The 22,154-nt window shown below is 37.3% G+C and overlaps 1 protein-coding gene across 5 annotated transcripts in view; it reads left to right on the forward strand.

Moving 5' to 3' along the window:
- The window catches only part of LOC107025913 (DNA mismatch repair protein MSH7), a 49,144-nt gene that overhangs the window by 18,028 nt on the left and 8,962 nt on the right, over positions 1 to 22,154 (forward strand). For all 5 annotated transcript variants that reach the window (XR_003579127.1, XM_027918175.1, XM_015226697.2 and 2 more), the window contains 8 exons: positions 10,464 to 10,530; positions 10,766 to 10,861; positions 11,106 to 11,237; positions 11,336 to 11,369; positions 11,471 to 11,518; positions 18,520 to 18,716; positions 18,800 to 18,926; positions 19,016 to 19,287. Coding sequence is in view for 4 of the 5 variants with exons in the window: in XM_027918175.1 (XP_027773976.1) it covers positions 10,464 to 10,530; positions 10,766 to 10,861; positions 11,106 to 11,237; positions 11,336 to 11,369; positions 11,471 to 11,518; positions 18,520 to 18,716; positions 18,800 to 18,926; positions 19,016 to 19,287 (973 nt within the window). In the remaining variant the exon portion in view is untranslated. The remainder of the gene's footprint in view (positions 1 to 10,463; positions 10,531 to 10,765; positions 10,862 to 11,105; positions 11,238 to 11,335; positions 11,370 to 11,470; positions 11,519 to 18,519; positions 18,717 to 18,799; positions 18,927 to 19,015; positions 19,288 to 22,154) is intronic.

The following is a 22,154-nucleotide window of genomic DNA, read 5'->3' on the forward strand; positions in this document are numbered from 1 at the left end:
TTCCTTGCCCACCTTGTTCCCTTGCTTATTATTATCAATTTTCATAAAGAGCTCCTCTGCTTTCTCCTCACCCTCCTTTAACCACAATGACGTTGACTTTTGCCTCCCATGATATTTCTTCATTTTTAATTAATTCCTCATACTCCAACAAACTTGTTGCCCTCCTTTCTGTCTCCTCTTCCGTTATTTTATCAAACTCTGCCAGTTTATTGAGTAAATTCTTTCTTTTTGTTCCCAGGTTTCCTCGTTCACTCTTGCTCCATTCCTTAAGCTTATTTTTAGAGCTTTAAGCATGGAGGCAAGGATGAAATTCGGCTTTCCAGAGAACTTGAAAGAGCTCCACCACTCCTTAATTCTGTCATTAAATCCTTCTGTGCCAAGCCACCGATTTTCAAATTTGAAGTAGTTTTTGTTCTTGTTCCACACTCCTTGTAGGGCAATAGGTGAGTGATGAGATCCTAACCTCTGCAGTGACATTTGTTTTAAATTGTTGACGCTTTCATCCCATTCTTCTGAAAATAGGATCCTGTCAATCCTAGAGGCTATGTTCTGGTTATCCCCTTTGAACCAAGTAAATTTGTTGTCTTCACGTTGTATATCAATCAACTTCAAGTCTTCAATGACATCAGGGAATTCTCTCATGCCCCTTGATCTTCTTAGACAGTTTCTCTTTTCAGAGATGAATCTGACCACATTAAATTCCCCACATACTACTCAAGGACCTTCCATCAGACCCCTTACTGCCCCTATCTCCTCCCATACTAATCTTCTTCCTATGTAACAATTAGGAGCATATGCCCAATGATATGACAAGAGAAGTCTTGCAATTGTGCCTCAAATTTGCAGGTTAATGAGTAAGCACCGATTTCCAAGATTTCTCCCCTCCATGTTCTGCTGTCCCATAGCAATAGTATACCCCCTCTAGTGCCACTAGCTTCTAGGCAAGCAAACTTAACCCATCTTCCTCCCCAGATTTGTTTCACTTCCTCAAATAAATTTCCCTCCAGTTTAGTTTCTTGCAGACAAATAATATCTGCATTCCATCCTATCAGTAAAATCTTAACCAATCTCCTTTTATCCCTGTTGTTCAACCCCCTAACATTCCATGAGACAAGTTTGATCTTCATCAATTACTATTTGTTTCACTTCTCCCCTTGCTCCTATTCCTGTTATTTTTGAATTTGACATCAAAAGACACAAGACTCTTCAGCCTCCTGAGAGCCTCTAAATCTTGCCTTCTTACAAAATTCACAGTTCTGTTCTTCTGGTTTGTCGAGAACTATCCACCAGTAGAAGTAGTTCCAGAGCTTCTTCTTCATGACCTTGAAAGTCTGCTCCAAGCACTTTGCCCAGTTTAATCATATTCTGCTTCACCCGCAATAATTTTTCCCTTTCCTTGCATATTATCAATTGTTGTTGCTGGACTTACAGAGGTTTTGCCTCCGTGATATCCCATTCCCCTACTATAGTAAGTGAATTTATCTCTCCAACCTCAATTAATCTATTTTCGATATTATCAGTCTCTTTCTCCCCCAACTCCCTGTCAGTTGTTTCTATTATTTGTTGCTCACCTTCTACTGTTACTTCTACGGACATGCCTTCTTTGGACACACTCGTTGTGACACTCTCCTCAATTGTCGATCGCTTTCTAATCTGCATGGTTGCTAGCTCTGTTCCCGGGAGATATTGAACTTCTGGAGTTTCAATTGAGATGTCTGTATTCTGTTCCAACCCATTGCTATCCCTTTTAAGTTGTTAAAAATGGCCTAAGCTTGAGAAATCAGGCCCCCCTTTTCTTGAAACTATGGGCTCTTTATTGGGCTTCAGACGTTGGCCAATTTTTCAATTTCATTTAAAGTGGTCACATGCTTCTCATGCGCTTCTCTTTAAACACTATGGCAGTTTTTGAATTGACCGCTTCCTCGTAGTCTATTGCTGGCAGATCCCTAGAAAAGTGGGATTGCTGTACTTCACAACAGTAGGAACAGTCTATTATCCTCTGGATAACTGGATTAACTGGGTCCTTGTCTATCCTTTCTTCTTCAGCAATTCTTCTGTCCATTTCCTGTGATATTTCAAATCTGATTTTGCTTTCCGACCATATTGGAAAATCGTACTTGACACCATTTCTGGATATCGCCACTTCTTTTGGCCATTTCATGTGGTTCTTCAGCTCTGTTTCTTCTTCAGTGGCCTCCCATCCCCCACATAGGTTTCCAATTTCTTTGAAGACTTTTTGTGACCATAGATGGAAAGGGATTCCGACAATTCTGATCCAAGTTCCGGTGGAAATCATACTATTAGGTACACACCCTACCATTGGATTCCACCACTCCAAGCTGAAAGTTTGATTCTTCCAACGTCACTTCCCTTGTAAGGTTTGCTCAGCCATGTGCTTGTTGGGGAATTCTAAGAGGATCTTATCACCATACATTACATGAATGTTCACCCTGAAAGCCTTCTTCCAGAGCATAGTTGACCATCTTCTTATCTTTGTCAAGGATGGTTTTTCTTTACTCCTCCCTTCCGGTTGCCCTACCAGACAGACACCTCTTCAATAGTCCAGTATCCTGGCTATCTTTCTGCATCTCAACTTCAATATTTTCCTCCTTGTTTGTGTTGTCTGCATCTCTTAGTTTTTTGGACTGCCATTTACTATCACGTACAACCCTCACATATGTGTAGTTTGGATCAGTAACTCTCGGCGGGCCGACAACTTCCATCTTTTTAGCGCATTTAATGAAATTCTCAATCTTAAATGTAATGTCTAACCATCCAGGATAGACAGGATTATGGTTTCAACAGAATGGAATAATCTTTTCTCCAACATAAAGCAAACTACTATGCAAAGAGTGACTTCTGATCATGTTCCTATAGCCTTGCTATGTGGGCATTGGGAACAATCTAAATCCTATTTTAAGTTTGAAAATTGGTGGCTGACACAAGAAGGATTGTTGATAGAATCAAGGTTTGGTGGAATGATTTTGAATTCTATGGGAAGCCAGATTACATGTTAGCATGCAAACTCAAAGCCCTCAAATGGAAATTGAAAGAATGGAGCAGAAATGAACAAGGTAATCTGAAATTGCAAAAGAACAACCTTCTCAATCAGATGGCTGAGTTAGAATCACATCAGAGCAACAGAGTGTTAACTGAGGAGGAGATAGAAAAAAAAGCCACACTTTTCATAGAGTATGAGGGGTGTTTGAAGAATGAGGAAGTGGCCTGGAGACAGAGATCAAGGGCTTTGTGGCTCAAGGAAGGGGATAGGAATACAAAGTTCTTCCACCAAACAGCTAATGCCCACAAGAGATGCAACAATATTGATCAACTGGAAGTTCAGGGAGAGACCATAACAGAGCCAAACAGAATTTTTTAAAGAAGAAATTATTTCTTTCTACAAAAAATTGTATATAGAACCTGAAGATTGGAGACCCTCTGGAAATATCAGCAACCATCCTACCATTACTGAGGGTGAAAATGAAGCATTGCAGGCAGATTTTGAGGAACAAGAAGTACTTGAGTGTTTAAAAAAGTGTGCTATAGACAAAGCCCCTGGTCGTGACGGATACACAATGGGGTTCTTTCTAAAATGTTGGGAGATCATTAAGCATATGACTTTATGGCGGCTTTTCACAATTTTCACTCAACTGGGATGTTTGAAAAGAGCTATAATGCAACCTACATAGCACTGATTCCTAAGAAGATCGGAGCGAAGGAACTCAAGGACTTCAGACCCATCAGCTTAATTGGAAGCTTCTATAAGCTAATGTCCAAGGTTTTGACAGAAAGGTTGACGAGAGTTGTGGATAAGTTGGTAGACAAACAACAGATGGCTTTTATCAGAGGCAGACAGATCATGGATGCAGTGCTCATTGCTAACGAAGCAATTGATTCTAGAGTGTCCCAGAAGAAACCTGGTATACTGTGCAAACTTGATATTGAGAAAGCATATGACCATGTGAATTGGGATTTCATTCTAAGTATGCTGAGACAAATGGGATTTGGTAGCAGATGGATCGGTTGGATCAAGTTTTGTATTTCAACTGTTAAGTTTTCAGTACTCATCAATGGGTCTCCTGAAGGCTTTTTCAATGCATACAGAGGAGTCAGGCAAGGGGATCCGTTATCACCCTTCTTGTTCATCATAGCTATGGAGGTGCTTAACAATATGTTGAAGATAACCAAGACAACTGGAAGAATACAGGGATTTGAAGTCAGTAAGGTTGCTGGGAATAGCATGGAGATCACACACCTACAGTACGCTGATGATACACTAATATTTTGTGGGGCTGAGGAGGAGCGATTGCTGATTTTGAGACTTATACTAGTCTACTTTGAAGCCATATCTGGACTACATATAAACTGGAACAAAAGCCATTTGTATCCAATTAATGTGGTTCCAGATATGGAACACCTCTCATAAACCTTGGGAGGAGTGATAGGTACTCTGCCATCAGTATACTTGGGCATGCCTTTGGGGGCAAAGTCTGGAGCCATAGACATTTGGAACCAAATAGTGGAGAAATGTGAAAAGAAACTAGCCAGATGGAGATTACAATACCTCTCCTTGGGAGGCAGATTAACACTGATAAACTCTGTTCTGGATGCTCTACCTACATATATGCTATCTATCTTCCATATTCCCCAGTTAGTATTTCAGAGGTTGGACAAAATTAGAAGAAACTTCTTGTGGCAAGGATTTAAGGAAAGAAAAGGCTTTCACTTAGTCAAGTGGAAGAACATCATCATAAGTAAGATGCAAGGTGGATTAGGTATCAAGAATCTCAAAAACCATAGCAAAGCTCTTAAGGTGAAATGGTTATGGAGGTATCATCAAGAGGACCAAGCACTATGGCATAGGGTGATCAACCACAAGTATGAGGAGCTAAATAAATGGGTAATTAAAGCGGTAAATACCCCCTATGGGATTAGCCTTTGGAAATCCATCCGAATATTTTGGCCCTTTCTCAGTAACCAGTCAACTGTCAAGGTACAAAATGGCAGAAAAACCAGTTTCTGGTTTGATAAATGGTTTGTATGAGCCTCAAAGATCGTTTCCTTGACATCTTTACACTGGCTCAACACCAACAGAAGACTGTAGCTGAAATGTGGACACAATAAGGCTGGGATCTGATTTTCAGAAGAAATTTGAATGACTGGGAAATTCCCAGAATACTTGAATTGTTTAAGGTTCTGGAGAGTTTTCAAGGTATACAAACAGGCGAGGATTATTTATGGTGGCAGGGGCACAACAAAGGTAGTTACAAGGTGAAAGAAGGATACAAACAGATAATTACTGGTGGCATTCAAGACTTCAAATGGCCTTGGAAGCAAATCTGGAGGATCAAAGTGCCACACAAAGTGCCATGCTTTACATGGCTGCTAGCTAAGGAGGCAGTCTTGACATTGGATAATGTGGCCAAGAGAGGAATCTCTCTATGTAATAGATGTTCCTTGTGTGGGAAGGCTAATGAGACAGTGAGAGATCTCTTCTTACATTGCAACTTTACTGGGCAACTGTGGCAGATTTTCCTTAATCTTAGAGGCATATCTTGGTGTATGCCTAGCAAGATTGATGAGACTCTATTCGATTGGGAGATGGCTGGAGTTGGGGCTACAAACAGAGAAAGATGGCGGATGATCCCTGCTAGTATTTTGTGGACTATATGGAGGGAGAGAAACGAGAGATGTTTTGAGAATAGGAACAACAGCCTGCAGGAAGTTAAGCTTAAGTGAATATTGTTGTTCTGCTTTTGGTGTACAAATGTCTACTCCAATGAAACTGAGTCAATCATAGATGTTTTAGGATCCATTTAGATTTGGCTCAGTTTTTGGATAGATTATACTTACTTTCTGCTTTTGTAAATATGGTTTTTCAGTACTACCTAAGTACTCTGTGAGACAAATGTTACAGTTTCAAAAAAAAAATGTCTAACCATCCAGCATTAATGGTTAACTCTGGGATAACTAGGACAAATCTCCTTCCATTATTAATAGTTACGATGATTATAAATCTCCCATGTTCATTGTACTTTCTTGTGCAGAAATACTCAGCCCCTTTCTCAGCATTTTTCTACCTTCTCATCGTCTTCTTATTGTCGCCAGAAGCTTCTCTTAGAATGACACAGATCCACTCCATAATTTTGCGGCTCATGGAGGATCCCCTTATCATCTTACGACTTCTTTCTACCCATTCATACCACTCCGCATTTTCCGATTTCCATCTTGTAATATCAAACGACTTGAAACCCGCATTAAAATAGATCCTGTTTTCTCCCATTGTTGGATGAAGATACTAGACTAAAGAACAGGTAAAGAGTGAGCTATCACGTAAGGTGATAACTCAGGTTAGATGAGAAAATAAGGCGGAAAACTCCGGTAGAAACCTACCTAGTATTGGATAGCTCTATTTTTATTCTTGTTAGTATTGTATGACAACACTGTAGATCTTATGCAGATCTTCTTTCTGAAAATATGCATCTTGAATGTAAAATATACTTTCTTGAAATTCTTCCTGAAGTACTTCTTTCATTCTTGAAATATACTTTGCTCATGAAAACAATGCATAAGAAATTGTTTGACATGATTCTCAACTAACTTTAGCTAAGAAGGGGTCACGTGGTAGAATAGCATGAACCCTAAATTAATCAAGGATCATTAACAACATAAACTATAATGAATTCAATAATAGAATCAACAATGAGCATATTCGAAATAAAAGAATTTGAAAATCATGAACTTTGGGGTGACACCTTAACTTTGATCTTACTTAGATTATAGATGTAAGGCAGAGTGTTATCAAAAGCGCTTAAGCCCTGAAGCGAGGTTCAAAACGTGTTGAGTGCTTTGCCTCGCTTTATGTGCGCTTTAGTGTGGTCATCAAGGTTCTAAGAAACTTTTCCTTGCCAATGAACCTTTTGTGATGAAGTGACACTAAACAATTTATATTTCACTATATAATAACTTTTTTTCAATCTTTTTGGTCATATATTGATCATTCATGTTTATAATTATTAGTCTTGCATAAACATATACATTTGTATTTTTTTCTCCCTTTGCGTCTTTTTTCATTAAAGCCACACTTTATTTGCGCTTAAAGCCCCCACGGACATTAGAGCTATTTTGCGTTTTTTTTTCGCCTTTGATAACACTGGTAGGGCATGAGGAAAACTTAGTTTCTCAATATGATATCCTTACATACCTGACAAAGCTAGATCAAGAACCTTGGAAGAGGAACCCTAACTTGGTGTTTCTTGAAAATTCTTGAGTGTTGATGTTTGGGGAGAGAATGAAATGGTTTAAATGATGAAAACTGATTGTCAAACCGTCTTAAGATTGTTGTAAGGTCATTAAGATAACTTCCCCAAAGGTTTTAGGATAAAAATACCCTTCTCTAACACAAAATCTACGAAATTTCACGTTCTACCGTTGTCTGAGTGATAGGCTGTCGCTTGGGTGACAGGCCGTCATAACAAGGCCCAAAAAGTGAGCTGACTGGTCATGTGTGAAACCCACATGTGATGGGCCGTCACACTTGTGACGGACAGTCACTCACTGCCAGATTGAAACATCTCTGGTGTATCAGTCATAACTTTTTACTCTAGAATCGAATTCACGAATGGTTGGTGACGTTGGAAAGAAGACTCATAGACCTTTAATTTGTTAGGTAGTGAGCCACCTAACAAAGATATGATCGTTTGAAGTTAACCGAACTAATGTGAAAAACTTAGCCGATAGGAAGGTTTTGAACTCGACTTAGTGCTGAAGGTCCTTTATGACCTAAACCACATCTGATATACTTTTCATACTTAAGAATGAACCTTAACACACATGTATAAATAGCACATCACCTGGCCCAAGTTGATACACTTACAACTAATGGGTTGGATCCTTAGATTTGAATTTGCGAGGTGTTACAGTCCCTATGTTCCAAGACCAAACTCTCAACCCAAAAGCTCCCTTAGTACCCTTGCTCCTTGCTCCCTCCCCCAACCAAGGACTTGGAAACTACCATCAAACCCTAAAACCACTAACATAGGTACTAAAATTCCGGAATAAATAGTCTAAATCAAGAACTAAAAACAAAGGCTGAACAAGACGTAAGATAAATTGAGCTAGGAAATAAAGGCTGCACAAGAATTAAAAATAGAAGCTAAATCAAGAACTACATAAGAAGGACAAGAACTAAAAAGCTGTGGCTAAGAGCAGCAAGTTTGGATTGACTCTTAATTTTTGACTTATAAGACAAAAGCCATAAGGTAGAATTTCTAAGTTATGACTTTTGGTTTATTTTTATCATTTTAGCTTAATATTAAGTGCTTATAAGCACTTTTTCAGTTTACCCAAACACTCCAAAAATGCTTAACCTTTTTTGGCTTAAAAGCACTTTTTTACATGAAGTAATTTATTCCATTCATGGCATCAAGAAGATGCAAAGTAGTTACAAAAGAGTGAGCAGTAGTATGTTATCTCTAGTACACTATCATAGAGCAAACAAAATCTAAAAAGCTATCAGGGTAATCCATTTGGGACAAAAAACCCAACTATATAAATACAAAAGACATTTGGCTTTGAGCATAGATTGTCTAGTTGAGAGGCCATCAAAACATCTTCTATTTTTTTCATTCTAGATAGTCCAAAAGATGGCAGCTGGTATCATCTTCCAAATCTTTTTGATGGTGCTGTCAACGTTCCAGTGGCTCCAGTATTCAAGAAATTCCCTGATAGTGTTAGGCATTAACCATCTGAGGCCAAAAGGGTGAGGAACATGCAGTGTTATCAAAGGCGCGCTTAAGCCCTGAAGCGAGGGTCAAAACATGTTGAGCACTTTGCCTCGCTTTATGTGCGCTTCAGTGTCGTCATCAAGGTTCTAACAAGGTTCTTAGGCAAACTTTTCCTTGCCAGTGAGCCTCTTATGAAGAAGTGACACTAAACAATTGATATCTCATTATATTATTAATTATTTTCAATTTCTTTGGTAAAAAATGTGTCATTCATGTTTATAATTATTAGTCTTGGACTAAACATATATATTTGTATCATATTCTCCCTTTGCGCTTTTTTTCATTAAAGCCACGCTTTATTTGCGCTTTGCACTTAAAGCCCCCACGAACCTTGGAGCTTTTTTGCCCTTTTTTCTTTTGATAACACTGGGAACATGTGGCATAAGCCAATCCAAACAGGGTCTGAATCAAGAACTAAATAGGTTGAACAAGAACATCAAACAGGAAGCTGAACAAGAACTAGAAAACAAAGGCTGCTCAAGAACTAAAATAGAGGCTAAAGCAAGAACTAAATAAATGGAGGCTAAATCAAGAACTAAATACATAGAGGCTAAATTAAGAACTAAATAAATAGAGTCTAAATCAAGAACTAAAGAAGTAGAGGCTAAATCATGAAGTGACTAGGCAGAACAAGAACTAAAAGACAGGGTAAACCGGAAGATATAACCTGGACAGAGCTTGAAACTGTCCCTGCCAATGACTTCTGCACGAACTGGTTCTGGAAGTAGCAAGTGTTTATTTTTGGCCTAGCCTTGGATAGAGCTTTGGCTAATCGCGAAATAGTTGTTAACACAACTATGATTTGTCAGGTGAGTTTACATAACTGGATTAAAAACGTCTGCTTCAAATAAGAACCATCTTAGAAGCACAATAAATATTCCTTCTCAAAAAAAAAAAGAAAAAAGAAGCACAATCAATATTGACCACCCCCTTTTTGTAATTGTAATCAAATCCATGAGAGCTTTTCAATTGATTATTGACATTATGACATACTTCCACATAAAATTTTGGTAAAAGGAAGCCAATTTGATTTAATTGACACATCATAATTAATCACAAAATTTCAAAAATAGATAATTCACGTCGGATCTAATTATAAAGCGATTATCAGAAAAGAAAAAGAAAGATCTGGTAAAATATAGTAATTCTTTTTCTCATGCTGAAGAAATGAAAATCGAAAACTGAAATACAAAAACCCAGCTAAAAGTACCATATGATTATAGAAAGAACACAATAGATTTACTCAAGATACTATATAGAATACATAAAGACTTGAGTCTCTATCATACCTGGTGCGAAAAATAACTTAACCTTAATCAGATCTAGCAATGCCAAAGCGGAAAACAAGATACAATAAACAGATCTCATTTGAAGATAGATGTAATACCTTAGGTGGCTCGGGGAGAATATCCCAGCCCAGATGCAACCTCTTTCTTGGTCTTTGGTTGAGATTCGTTAATGGGAACCTGGGCATGCGATCATCTCCATCACAGAATGCTAAGAAATCTAGAAAGAGAAAGTCTTTAGAGAGAGAAAGCAATTGCGTGGAAAGTTAGAGAAAGATGGAATAGATTGATAATGGAATTGACCACCCTGTTGATAATTTCTTATTTAGTGTCTTATTCTCATCAAATAATATCTTGTTATTTATGTTGAGTTTACCTAACAAATTTGAAGGTACAAAGTTGGACGGATGGAACAGTTGGAAACATCCGAGCAAGCAAAATCTAGAGGCTCTACTTCTGTAAGTGCAGCATGAATTCATTGGGTTTAGGTTGTTCTTAAAATATTTTGTAATGCTTGGGGCGGTGAGGTTGGTGATAGTCCTTTAACTGTTCCAAATGTGATAACAAAGTAACAGAAGATACATTGGAGCAATTAATGCATCAAAAATTTCTTCTGTTTCTCCTATGAGCACTAAACTGCTCTTTGTTCATCATGGCATTGAGTGATTTGATAATGAGAAATATTGGTTTCAGGTTATTCGTAGAAAACTAGTTCATGTACTCACCCCTTCTACGACAAGTGAGGGTAATATTGGGCCTGATGCAGTTCATCTTCTTGCCGTCATGGAGGTCAGCATCTTTTTAAATAAAATTGAGATTGGCATGATAGTCTGTTAATTCTACACTGTAGTAGAGTTATCTATTGTAAGTGCAGAGTAATGTTTTGTGCAATCTTATGTCGTTTTCTTTCTCTGGCAAAATGATCAAAAGAAAGCTTTAAAATCTTTTGTTGTCCATATGGTTATCCTTGTGTTACAACGTGAGGCTTCAACTGAGGCAGATGATTAAATATTCTTCTTTCACTATGAATTAGACTTGCAAGGAGCTGGGGAATGGTTCAACCACTATTGGATTTGCTTTTGTCGATTGTGCTGCTCTGAAAGTTTGGGTTGGTTCCATCGAGGATGATGCATCTTGTGCAGCTTTGGAAGCTTTGCTGATGCAAGTACGACACTTAAAGATCTAATATATATCTTGAGTAACTTAATAGATGTGTGATTTGCTTGGTTGATAATTGTATGTTGCTCTCTGTTGCATGTGTAGGTGTCACCGAAGGAAGTTATATTCAATGCAAGGGGTACATATTTTTGTCAAATTAGACTTTGGGAGGATTATTTTGTTCTCTGGAAATAATTGTGTTGAGCCTGACTTCCTTGTCTCGCATCTCCCTTTTAACAGGTTTGTCAAAGGATGCCCAGAAAGCTCTGAAAAGATATTCATCAACAGGTGAGGATTTTCTTGTTTCTTGTAAGTTGTTCACTGTATCATGAAACAACTGTGATTTTGATAGTTCTATCTTTAATTGTCTAAAGCAGTTTGTCCTACCTATCATGTGAAAAATCTGTGTCTTTCTTTGTGTGATGTGAAAGCCTAGATCTATCATACAATATAAATTATCATGTGAAAAATCTGTCTTTCTTTGGGCCCATCAGCCTCATCGGAAGTGTGTATATGTTGTTATCCAAAGTGTTGACTGAAAGGCTAAAGAAAGTGGTTGACAAGCTAGTGGATGCTCATCAAATGACATTCATTAAAAATCGACAAATGGATGCCATTCTAATTGCAAACGAAGTAGTAGATTCAAGAATTACCCGAGGAAAGGCAGGAATTTTGTGCAAACTAGACATAGAAAAGGCATATGATCATGTGAACTGGAAGTTTTTGGTGAAGATGTTTGCATATATGGGTTCGGAAGGAGGTTGCATCTCTACTATCAGATTTCCAGTCCTTATACATGGTGCACCAGAAGGTTTTTTCCCTGCTCAAAGGGGTCTGAGGCACGGAGATCCCCTATCTCCTTTCCTTTTTATCATTGTTATGGAGGGCCTTAATAACATGATAAAGTTGTCCAGAGAGAACGAATGCCTCAGGGTTTTTGAGGAGCCACAACTCAAACCTCAATATCAAATGCCTCAGGGTTTTTGGGCATGCCCTTAGGTGCCAAATCAAAGGCTTTGAACATCTGGAACCCAGTGATAGAAAAGTGTGAGAAAAAGCTTACCAGATGGAAATCTCAAAATATCTCCTTGGGAGGCAGAGTCACTCCCATTAATTCAGTTTGGATGCCTTACCTAATTACATGATGTCCATCTTCCCTATTCCTAATGGGGTGATACAAAGACTTGATAAAATTAGGAGGGATTTCTTATGGAAAGGGACAGGGAAAAATGATTCCACCGTCAAACATTTAGTCAAGTGGAACAAGGTTCTCTGGGGAAGAAACATGGGGTCTTGGAGTAAGGAATTTTAAAAAGCAGTGCAAAGCCCTTAGACTAAAGTGGTTATGGAGGTATTCTCAAGAGCCTCAACCATACTGGAGAAAAGTAATTCAAGCATATTATGGAGAGGAGAACAAGTGGATGACAAAGGAGGTCGTTACACCATATGGGTTAAGCCTATGGAAGTCCATCAGAATCTTGTGGCCAATCTTGAAGATCAATACGGCCATCAGGGTAGGAAATGGCATCAAGACTTCATTTTGGAAGGATAAATGGTTGGGCAACTTTAGCTTGAAAATTATCTTTCCAAACAGAAGCATGAATAAACAAGTGAGATGCATGAATAAACAAGTGAGTGTAGCTGAGGTTTGGAAACAACATGGATGGAATTTCTAGTTTAGAAGAAATTTCAATGATTGGGAAATCGAGACCATGACTGATTTTTTTTGGAAGATTCGAAGCTTTTACAGGAACTAGGGATGAACATGATAGATTATGGTGGAGCAGAAATAACAAAGAAACATTCAAGGTAAACTCTGCATACAAGTTGCTAAATAAAGATGGACAACAACCTTCTCGTTGGCCTTGGAAGCTGATTTGGAAACTTAAAATCCCTTTCAAGGTGTCATGTTTCACTTGGCTTCTGGCAAGAGAAGCTATTTTAACACATGAAAATCTCAAGAAAAGGAAGTTCTCCATGTGTTCTAGATGCTATTTATGTGGGGAAGAGGTTGAGACAGTCAATCATCTGTTTTCCAGTGCAGAATAACATCCCAGCTATAGAGGATTTTCATTAGGCTCAGCTTGGGCTATGCCTAACAGAATCACGCATCTTTTATACAATTGGGGAGAAGTAGGGGTGGGAGCTGCAGATAGAGATAGATGGAAGATTGTCCCAACCCGTGTTTGGTGGACTGTTTGGAAAGAAAGAAATGTTAGATGTTTTGAGAGCAAGAATTGTGATCTCCAAAAGATCAAACTAAATTGTATCAGGCTTTTTTGTTTCTGGTGCAAGCAAATATATTTAGAGGACACTGAATCCATTATAGATATCCTAGGTTCCTGTTAGGATTGAGATTCAATTTTCTTACTTTTTTGACAAGCTGTAAATATGGTTTAGTGCAACCCAAGCACTGGTTTCAATGAATATACATAATGTTACCTTCTCAAAAAAAAAAAAGCCTGGATCTTCATACATTTCCATTTAACTTTTGCCCTGAAAGCCATGCATTTGGTCTTTATCTGTCATTTCATAGTATGTAGCGACAAATTGGCCTAAAGTTGATTTGAAAATATTATGAAAAAACATCAATTTACTTGGTTATTGATGGGACCAGAATACTTGGATTATGTAATTGGAGTGGAATCAGTTAGCAATTTCAATGCCATAACTAACGTCTGCCAATGACATAGGACCTAGTGGGGAGAAATTTGTAAAGTCTTGTAAAAGTTCTATATTCAATTCGAGTTAATTGCAATCCTAATGACACTTCTAGAATATTTTTGGAGCATTACTGGAGCTACAAAATGATTTGGAGTGTTTGTGAAGATTTCAAGAAGAAAAGGCTTTTATGTATTTCTCAATGACTTTACATTCATGAGAAAAGGTACTTATACAATGAGTCCTAAGCCCAAATAAGGAAGAAAATATTGCAGTCAATTATATTTACAATATTAATCAACTTTTGTAATTAAGCTTGAGAATCACTAATCAATCAATCAACACTCCCCTCAAGTTGGTGCAAAGATGTCTCACATGCTCAACTTGCAAGCTAGTGTATGGAAAGTCCGTTAGTTGAGGCCTTTGGCAGACACATCAACTTGCTGCTTTTCAGAGTGTCACATGGAATAAACTCAAGACACCACTCATAACTTTCTCTTGAAGTGTCAATCAATTTCATGCTTTGTTTGATCATGCTGAACTGTATTATGAGCTATACTGATTGGAGCCTTGCTTTCACAATACAAAGAAACACATTCCCTTTCAGGCAATCTCAATTCCTCTAGTAGCTTTTGTAACAAAAAAAGGTCAGCAAACACCCTTTGTTGTAGCTCTATATTCTGCCACGGCACTTGTTCTAGCAACTAGACTTTGCTCTTTGCTTCTTCAAGTGATTAGGTTTCCTCCTACGATTGTACAAATCTAGATTGAGACTTACAATAGTTTGACGTAAAAAATGCAATTCTTCATGGAAACCTAAAAGAAGTGGTGTACATGAAGATTCTTGCTGGTCTGGTCAAGGAAAGGTATCCAAACGGAAGAAATCCTTGTATGAACTGAAGCAATACCCAAGATCTTGGTTTGACATATTCGGTAAAGTAATATTCCTCTTCGGTTACACATAACGTAATGCTGATCACACCTTTTAATCCTCGAGGACAAAGAATTTTTGAAGAGGGCGGTATTTGATATGATACAATTAAAGCGGGTTTTCATTTCTCATTTTGCTTCCGTATTCATTTCATCTGCAATTAGTTTGTAAAGTTATCCAGGATCAATTAGTTGTCACATGCAACTCATCTGCACAATTAGTTGGCCTTTCCTAAAGTTAATTGTAACTAACTTTCCCTCCCATATTCATCAACATATAAATGAATACTATAGCAATTGTAAGCATTTTGTATTGGTGATTCGAAGTCAAGAACTCTCTCCTTTCTAACTCAGTAAGAATACTTAGGGGTCGTTTGGTTGGGAACTAGTTATCTCAGGATTAACTATCCTGGGTAGTTTTCTTAGGATAAGTTATCCCACCATATATATGGAATAACTTATCCCATCATTATGTGATAACTTATCCCATCGCTATCCTTTAAATGGTGGGATAAGTTTTCCCAAACATGTCAACCAAACAAGACATCTAAATTTTATCCCATGACTATTTTTTATCCCAGGACTATTTATTCTTATCCCTCACATCAAACGAGTACTAGGGTTCTTGAGTGATTTGTTCAAGAGCAATTCAATTCATTTGATCTTTAGGACAAATTGTTCTTTCCTTTTTGTTACAGGTCGTATCACTTTACGATGTTCGAAACCTATGGTGGTGGAAGGTGTCCCATGGAATCAGTCGATGTGCGCAAAAGCTGGCTCAGACACCATGGTCATTAAAAAAATGAGTCTCCAAAATGATGGGCTCAGACTAGGTTCTTCGCAAATACGGTCCTTTTCTCCGTAATTCCAGCGCACCAACTTTGGACTTGCACCAACACTAGTTTTTGCTCAAACATGTGCTGAACCAATTCAAACCCTTCAGGTCTCAAACCCAAGCTATATCAACAGGTTCCAAACAATATATACCAACCTATGCAAGGCCTCAAAACATGAAATGGAACACAAATACTCAAAAGTGAAGGGTTGAGTTGCTGTAGAAGCTTATTGCAGCCCAGCTTGAATTCCTTATGTTAATGGTAGTTCTTGAACAAATCTGTGCCTTAAGCTTAGTTTGTTCATTCACTGGTTGCTATTGTAACCAAGCAATTGATTGGTTTCCTTTCCATAAATTCCTTTAAGTTTGTTGTGCAATTGTTCCCTTTTCCCACAAAAATTCCCACTTCCATTGCTGACCTTCCAAAGCATTTTCAGCTTTGTTCATTCCCTTAATTCCTGTACAAGAAGACAATCAAGAGCTATTATGTCGCTGACTTATCGACCAAACATGTCAACTTAATTCCATTGCAAGACCATGAACTTATAGTCCGTAATAGTGATTTGGGCTTAGTGCATAAACTCTTTCATTATGTGTATGTCTCTATTCTTATAATTTATCTTATAAATACGTAAATAATTATTCTAAGTTCTAATTAAGTGTGTAGGTTTCTTTATGTATATAAAGACTTTCTTTCTCCTTCTCACTCTCACACACTCTCTTTCGATTTAACATAATACTCCCTCTGTCCCCATTTATGCGGTGCTTTTCGGATTTCGAGATTCAAACAAGAGTCTATCTTTGACCGTAAATTTTTCATATATCTTTTACATATTTTGCATTGTCAATTCTTGTGACTTAGAGTACTTTTTAAGTAGTTTACAAATATAAAAGTTTCATATAAAAAAAATTGATAATTCTATGCACAAATTTCCGATCAAATTTAAATTGGTTGCTTGAAGGGATGAGTTATTCAAGTATAAAATGTTGCATAAGCTTTGCCGTGTTTGGTAGAATTTTTATATGAGGTATAAGATTCAACACACATAATATTATATTTGGTTAAAAAATTTGGAAAGAACATGACTAATACATGCATAAATTATGAGTTAATCTATGTATTATTTTAGAGGAACTTTCACATATAGCCACTCAAAAATAGTCTAATTACTCTCCATAGTTATAGTTTGATAATTACAATTCGTAGCTACATGCTATAGGGAGGAGAGAGGAGAGAGGCGAGCAAGAGAGGGAAAAGAGTGGGAGAGAGGTGAATTGTATATGTATATTGGTTAGATGATTGTATAGTTTACATATGCGTTTGTATATATGGCAAGCTAGATTGGGAGAAGGAAGAGAGAGGTGAGCGAGATTGAGAGAGGGAGGAGAGAGGCGAGCGAGAGAGGGCAGAGAATGGGAGAGAGGTGAATTGTATATGTATGTTGGTTAGATAATTGTATATTGTACATATGTATTTGTATATATGGAAAGCAAGATTAGGGAGAAGAAGTAGAGAGGCGAGCGAGATTGGGAGAGGCAGGAGAGAGGCGAGCAAGAGAGGGCAGAGAGTGAGAGGTGAATTTTATACGTATATCGGTTAGATAATTGTATATTATACATATGTATTTGTATATTTTGGCGAATTATACATATACAAACGCGGTAATTATACAAACTTGAAGTCATTTCACGTAATTAACGTATAATGTTAGTCGTGAGTGGTAATTATAGCAAACTATAGCTATGATGAGTAATTAAATAGTATAAATTTGCTCATCATTTTATGTAGGGGCAGAAGATGGAATAAGTTATACCGGAATAAGGTACTAGTAATTGACAACTTTACCCTTGATCACTCTCAATCTAATGTACTCCACTTTTTTTAGGAGACATTCAAATCCTTTTTGCGCATTTCTAAATCTAGAATGATGTCTCCTGCTACTTCATTATACAATGGAGGCAATACAAGAAGGCAATCAACTAGGAAGTTGCTGACAACTAACAAGAGGCTTTTCTTCATTATCTGAGAGCTTCCATGGATTACTTTTTATAAATATGGCCGGGACAAAAAAAAGCCATGACATTCAAAAAGAAAGAACAAACTTATGTATATATATACACGTTTGTTCAACTATATGAGGAAGTTGAAATGTGACACCCAATTCCTTTCTATAATTTAGCCTAAAAAATATTCAAAAAGAAAAAAGAAATGCAAAGGTAAGAAAGGTCAAGGGTATAATTGTAAATAAATATTTTAATTCTTAAGAAATATATAATTTTTATTAATTTTTAATATAGCAAATCAATAGCCAAAGAAATTATTTAACCCTGCATAATTAATACCTACATTACGAATACCTGCATAACTAATAGATGTATAACTAATTACGTACACAAGTCTAACCAACAAACAGACGGCCCCTAATATCTCTAAATTTCTACAGTACTTCTATGTCTAATTATTTTCTTGTTGCAAGTCTCTAGGGCTGAAAATGCTTTTCAGATATGGGTGCTTCCAACTTGAGAAATTTTAATAAACGATAAGAAATGAGCCTTAGGAACAGAGTGGAGGGGTGATGGTGTTGATGGAGTGGTCAATTCATCAGATCTCTTAGATAAACAAACCCTGAGTTTTATTTTGTTTCTGCATTTCTAAAATGCTGACATATGGACGAATTTTCTTCACCGTGAATTCTGCTATAATCTCACTGACAGAATCATTTCTTATTTACATGGGGCAATCAAGAAAAGAATAGGAAAAGCAAAAGGAGAAGAAGTTGAGCAAAAAGTAAAGGCTGGGGGTGGGGGAGGGTAGAGTTTTCACTTTCTTAGATCTCTTGATAAATATCCTTTGTCCCTTTAGGTCCTGCAGCACCACTTCTATCTCCAGTTCAGCCAGGTGCAGATTTTGTTGATCCTGCAGAAGTGAAAAATTTCCTCGACTTGAAAGGTTACTTTAAAAGATCTTGTAATAAGTGGGATCACGCCTTTGATGGAGAGGACCATGATGTTGCTTTATGTGCTCTTGGGAGTCTTGTTAATCATTTAGAGCGATTGATGGTAAGTCTCAGAACCATGGCCTATTTTTTGTGTGTAATACTTATTGTATTATTTTGGTGAATATTTTGTTCTGAATTTAACAGTTAAATGAGGTCTTACATAATGGTGATATTCTATCATACGAAGTATATAAGGGTTGCCTCAAAATGGATGGACAGACACTTGTCAATCTTGAAATCTTCAACAATAATGTCGATGGGAGTCCATCAGGCAAGTACAATTTTTTTTTTGTCAAATCAAAGCTCTGACTCATTCTAAGGGGCAGTTCTGGCAATTGTATTTTCTTCTTTGTGTGTCAGGTACTTTATACAGGTATCTGGATAACTGTGTTACGTTACCTGGGAAGCGACTTTTAAGAAAATGGATTTGTCACCCCCTCAAAGATGTAGAGAAAATCAATCATAGGCTTGATGTAGTTGACAAACTTGTTAACAATGCTACATTATCCACTGCTCAATATCTTCGCAAGCTTCCAGATTTGGATAGGCTGCTTGGACGGGTTAAGGCTAGCATTCAATCTTCTGAAGCACTCCTTCTGCCCTTGATTGGTGCCAAGATATTGAAGCAGCGGGTAAGTCTTATTTAATATCAGAATATGGTTTTCTTAGTCTGTCGTGCAGGTATTCTCCAAAAGTTCGCACTTCCTGAATTATTAGTTTGTGTGGTTAAAAACACAGTAGTTCAATTTGCTTCCAGAAAGAAGACTAGCAGATAATTAGTTTTGAGCATCTCTTGCAATTTTCACACCTTTCTACTACCGGGAAAACAATGGACTGACTATCTCTTTATTGCGTATTGGATGAAATTATGTGTCATTTTCGCATCTTTCCTGCTTTTTAGACAAATGAGCAGAAACAACAATAACAACAATGTTGAAGAATGACAAAAGTCCCACATTGGTGGTTAATAAGATGGGTGGACTTCTTATAAGACTTGAATAGTCTTCCTACCTTTGAGCTTAGCTTTTGAGGTGTGAGTTAGACCTAAGACCTAATTTAACATGGTATTATAGTAGGGTCCATCTTACTCAATGTTAGGGCCCCCCAAAAAATAAAAATTGCCCACAGATGTTAAGCATTGGACATGAGGTCGGGTGATGAAGAATGACAAAAGTTTCACATTGGTGGTTAATGAGATGGGTGAACTTCTTATAAGGCTTGGGAAGACCTCCTCCCTTTAAGCTAGCTTTTGGGGTGTGTGTTAGACGTACGACCTAATTTTACAAACAGCAACAACATACCCATTGTAATCCCACAAGTGGGTCTCGGAGGTGGTGGGGAGGTGGTGTGTACACAGATCTTACCCCAATCTTGTGAGGGTAGAGAGAGGCTACTTCTAAAAGGCCCTTGGCTTAAGAAAAGCATTACAAGCCGGGTATGAAAGGAAATATAGTAGTGGAGAAACGAACAGTAGCAACAACAAATAATACAATAATTGAAGCAAAAGAAACAACAAGTAACAACAAAATTGAAGAATAAGATTGTGGGAGAGTAACAATAGTTACAAGAAGTAGGAGCTCAAAGGGAAGCTCCTCTATATCCTTCCACTATTCTCACACTTCTGCCAACTTTTACTACATATCTTTTATGGCATTTGTATTGGATTTCTTTCTATTCAAGCATCCACCAAATGATTTTCCTTGGCATGCTATTTTTTTTTCTAGTTCAGTTAGATTTCCTTATTCCTCTACTATAAATCCATGTAAGGTTGGAGGCAATTTTGTTGTTACATTTAAATTTCTCAAATTTGTTCATTATCTCAGACTTGTTATCATATGAAAAGTATAAATAAACAATTGAGTGTTAATTATATATGAATATAGTCCTATTCTGCATGTATTGATTATTGAAAAGCATTACATAAGTTGATGATACTAAACTGGCCATCTCAACTTTAGCTTTGATTACTTTGCCCTTTTGGAAAAATGCTAGAAAGACAACGACTAATATTTCTTTGTCAAATGACGATTTACCTCAAATTCACCAATTAATCATATCCCGTTCACTTTCATGCTGTGGAAATATTCTGTTTATTAATTTCTTTCCTATTTTTTACGGCAAAAGTAATGAATTTCTTTTACTGTTTCTTAAGTTCTTTCCATAACCAAGACATTACCATTGCATCATGTTAATCCATTCATCAAACTAAGGTCTTCTTTAGATGGTCCTGTATCGAGAAGCTGTTATAATTTCCCTTTACCCTTTAAAAAGTACAAAGTAGTTGAGCCCTTTTTAGGTAATTTTTCCATTCAACCGATAAGAGACTTGAATGTTTTGCAAATCTCCAGTTCAACTGTAGAGTTATTCTCTATGATTGCTGAAACATTTCCAGAGGCTGGAATATTTGCGTACCATTTTTTATCATGGTTTTTGAATGGTTTCCATCTTTGGGCGGTTAAAAGATAGCAAAAAAAAAGGAATTTTCAAGACAAGATGAATAAAATTGGTTAGGAAAAAGCCCAAAGCTCTAATACCATGTGAAATAAGATAGTTGAATAATTTCATTCACATCTTTTTATCACATATACATGACTTAATATGCATAAGAGATTGTGAAACCGAATTACCTAAATTCCATGAATTCTGTGACTGTACGGAATCATATATATGATTCTACATAAGGAGAATGAATCATAGATATGATATTCTAGATTACCACAATTATCCTATGATCTTAGAGGATCAGATTTTGATATGAATAATATCTTTTTGGAAAATCCTATATTAGCCAACTACGCGACATATTCAAGGTGAGTTGTCATGGTGTATGTTATTTGTGGATGGCCTAGTTTCGATTGATGAGACTTGCAACAAAGTTATGCTAAGTTGGAGATTTGGAGACAAACCCTAGAATCTAAAGGGGTCCAGGTTTTGTACTTATTACTTGGAGTGCAAGTTCAATGGCGTGATGTATGAGGCTAGTGTAGAAGTGAGACTTGACACACATCTGCCGAATGAGAGGTAGTTTCAAGCATTTTGAGTTGATTATCCAAGGAAATGGAGAAATTGATGAGCATGTCACTCACTATAGTGGCACATGGTGGATGAAATAGAGGCTTGCTTGCATAGTCTTGCGTGATAAGAAAGTGTCACCTAGACTTAAAGACAAGTTCTACAGTGTTGTAGTTAGACTAACTATGTTGTATGGTGTGGAGTGTTGACTAGTTAAAAACTCTCACATTTAAAAGATAAAATTGGCAGAGATAGGATATTGCGATGGATGTGTGGGTATACGAGGAGAGATACAATTAAAACGAGGATATCCTAGACAAGGTGGGGGTGACTTTGGTGGAAGACAAGATGCGAGAAGCGAGGTTGAGATGATTTAGGTTTGTGATAAGGTGATGCATGGATGACCTAGTGCAGAGGTGTGAGAGGTTTGTTATGGATGGATTCAAGAGAGATAAAAGTAGACCAAAGAAATATTGGGTAGAGGTGA

This window comes from Solanum pennellii, chromosome 7 (genome assembly GCF_001406875.1).
Source record: "Solanum pennellii chromosome 7, SPENNV200".
Lineage (NCBI taxonomy): Eukaryota > Viridiplantae > Streptophyta > Magnoliopsida > Solanales > Solanaceae > Solanum > Solanum pennellii.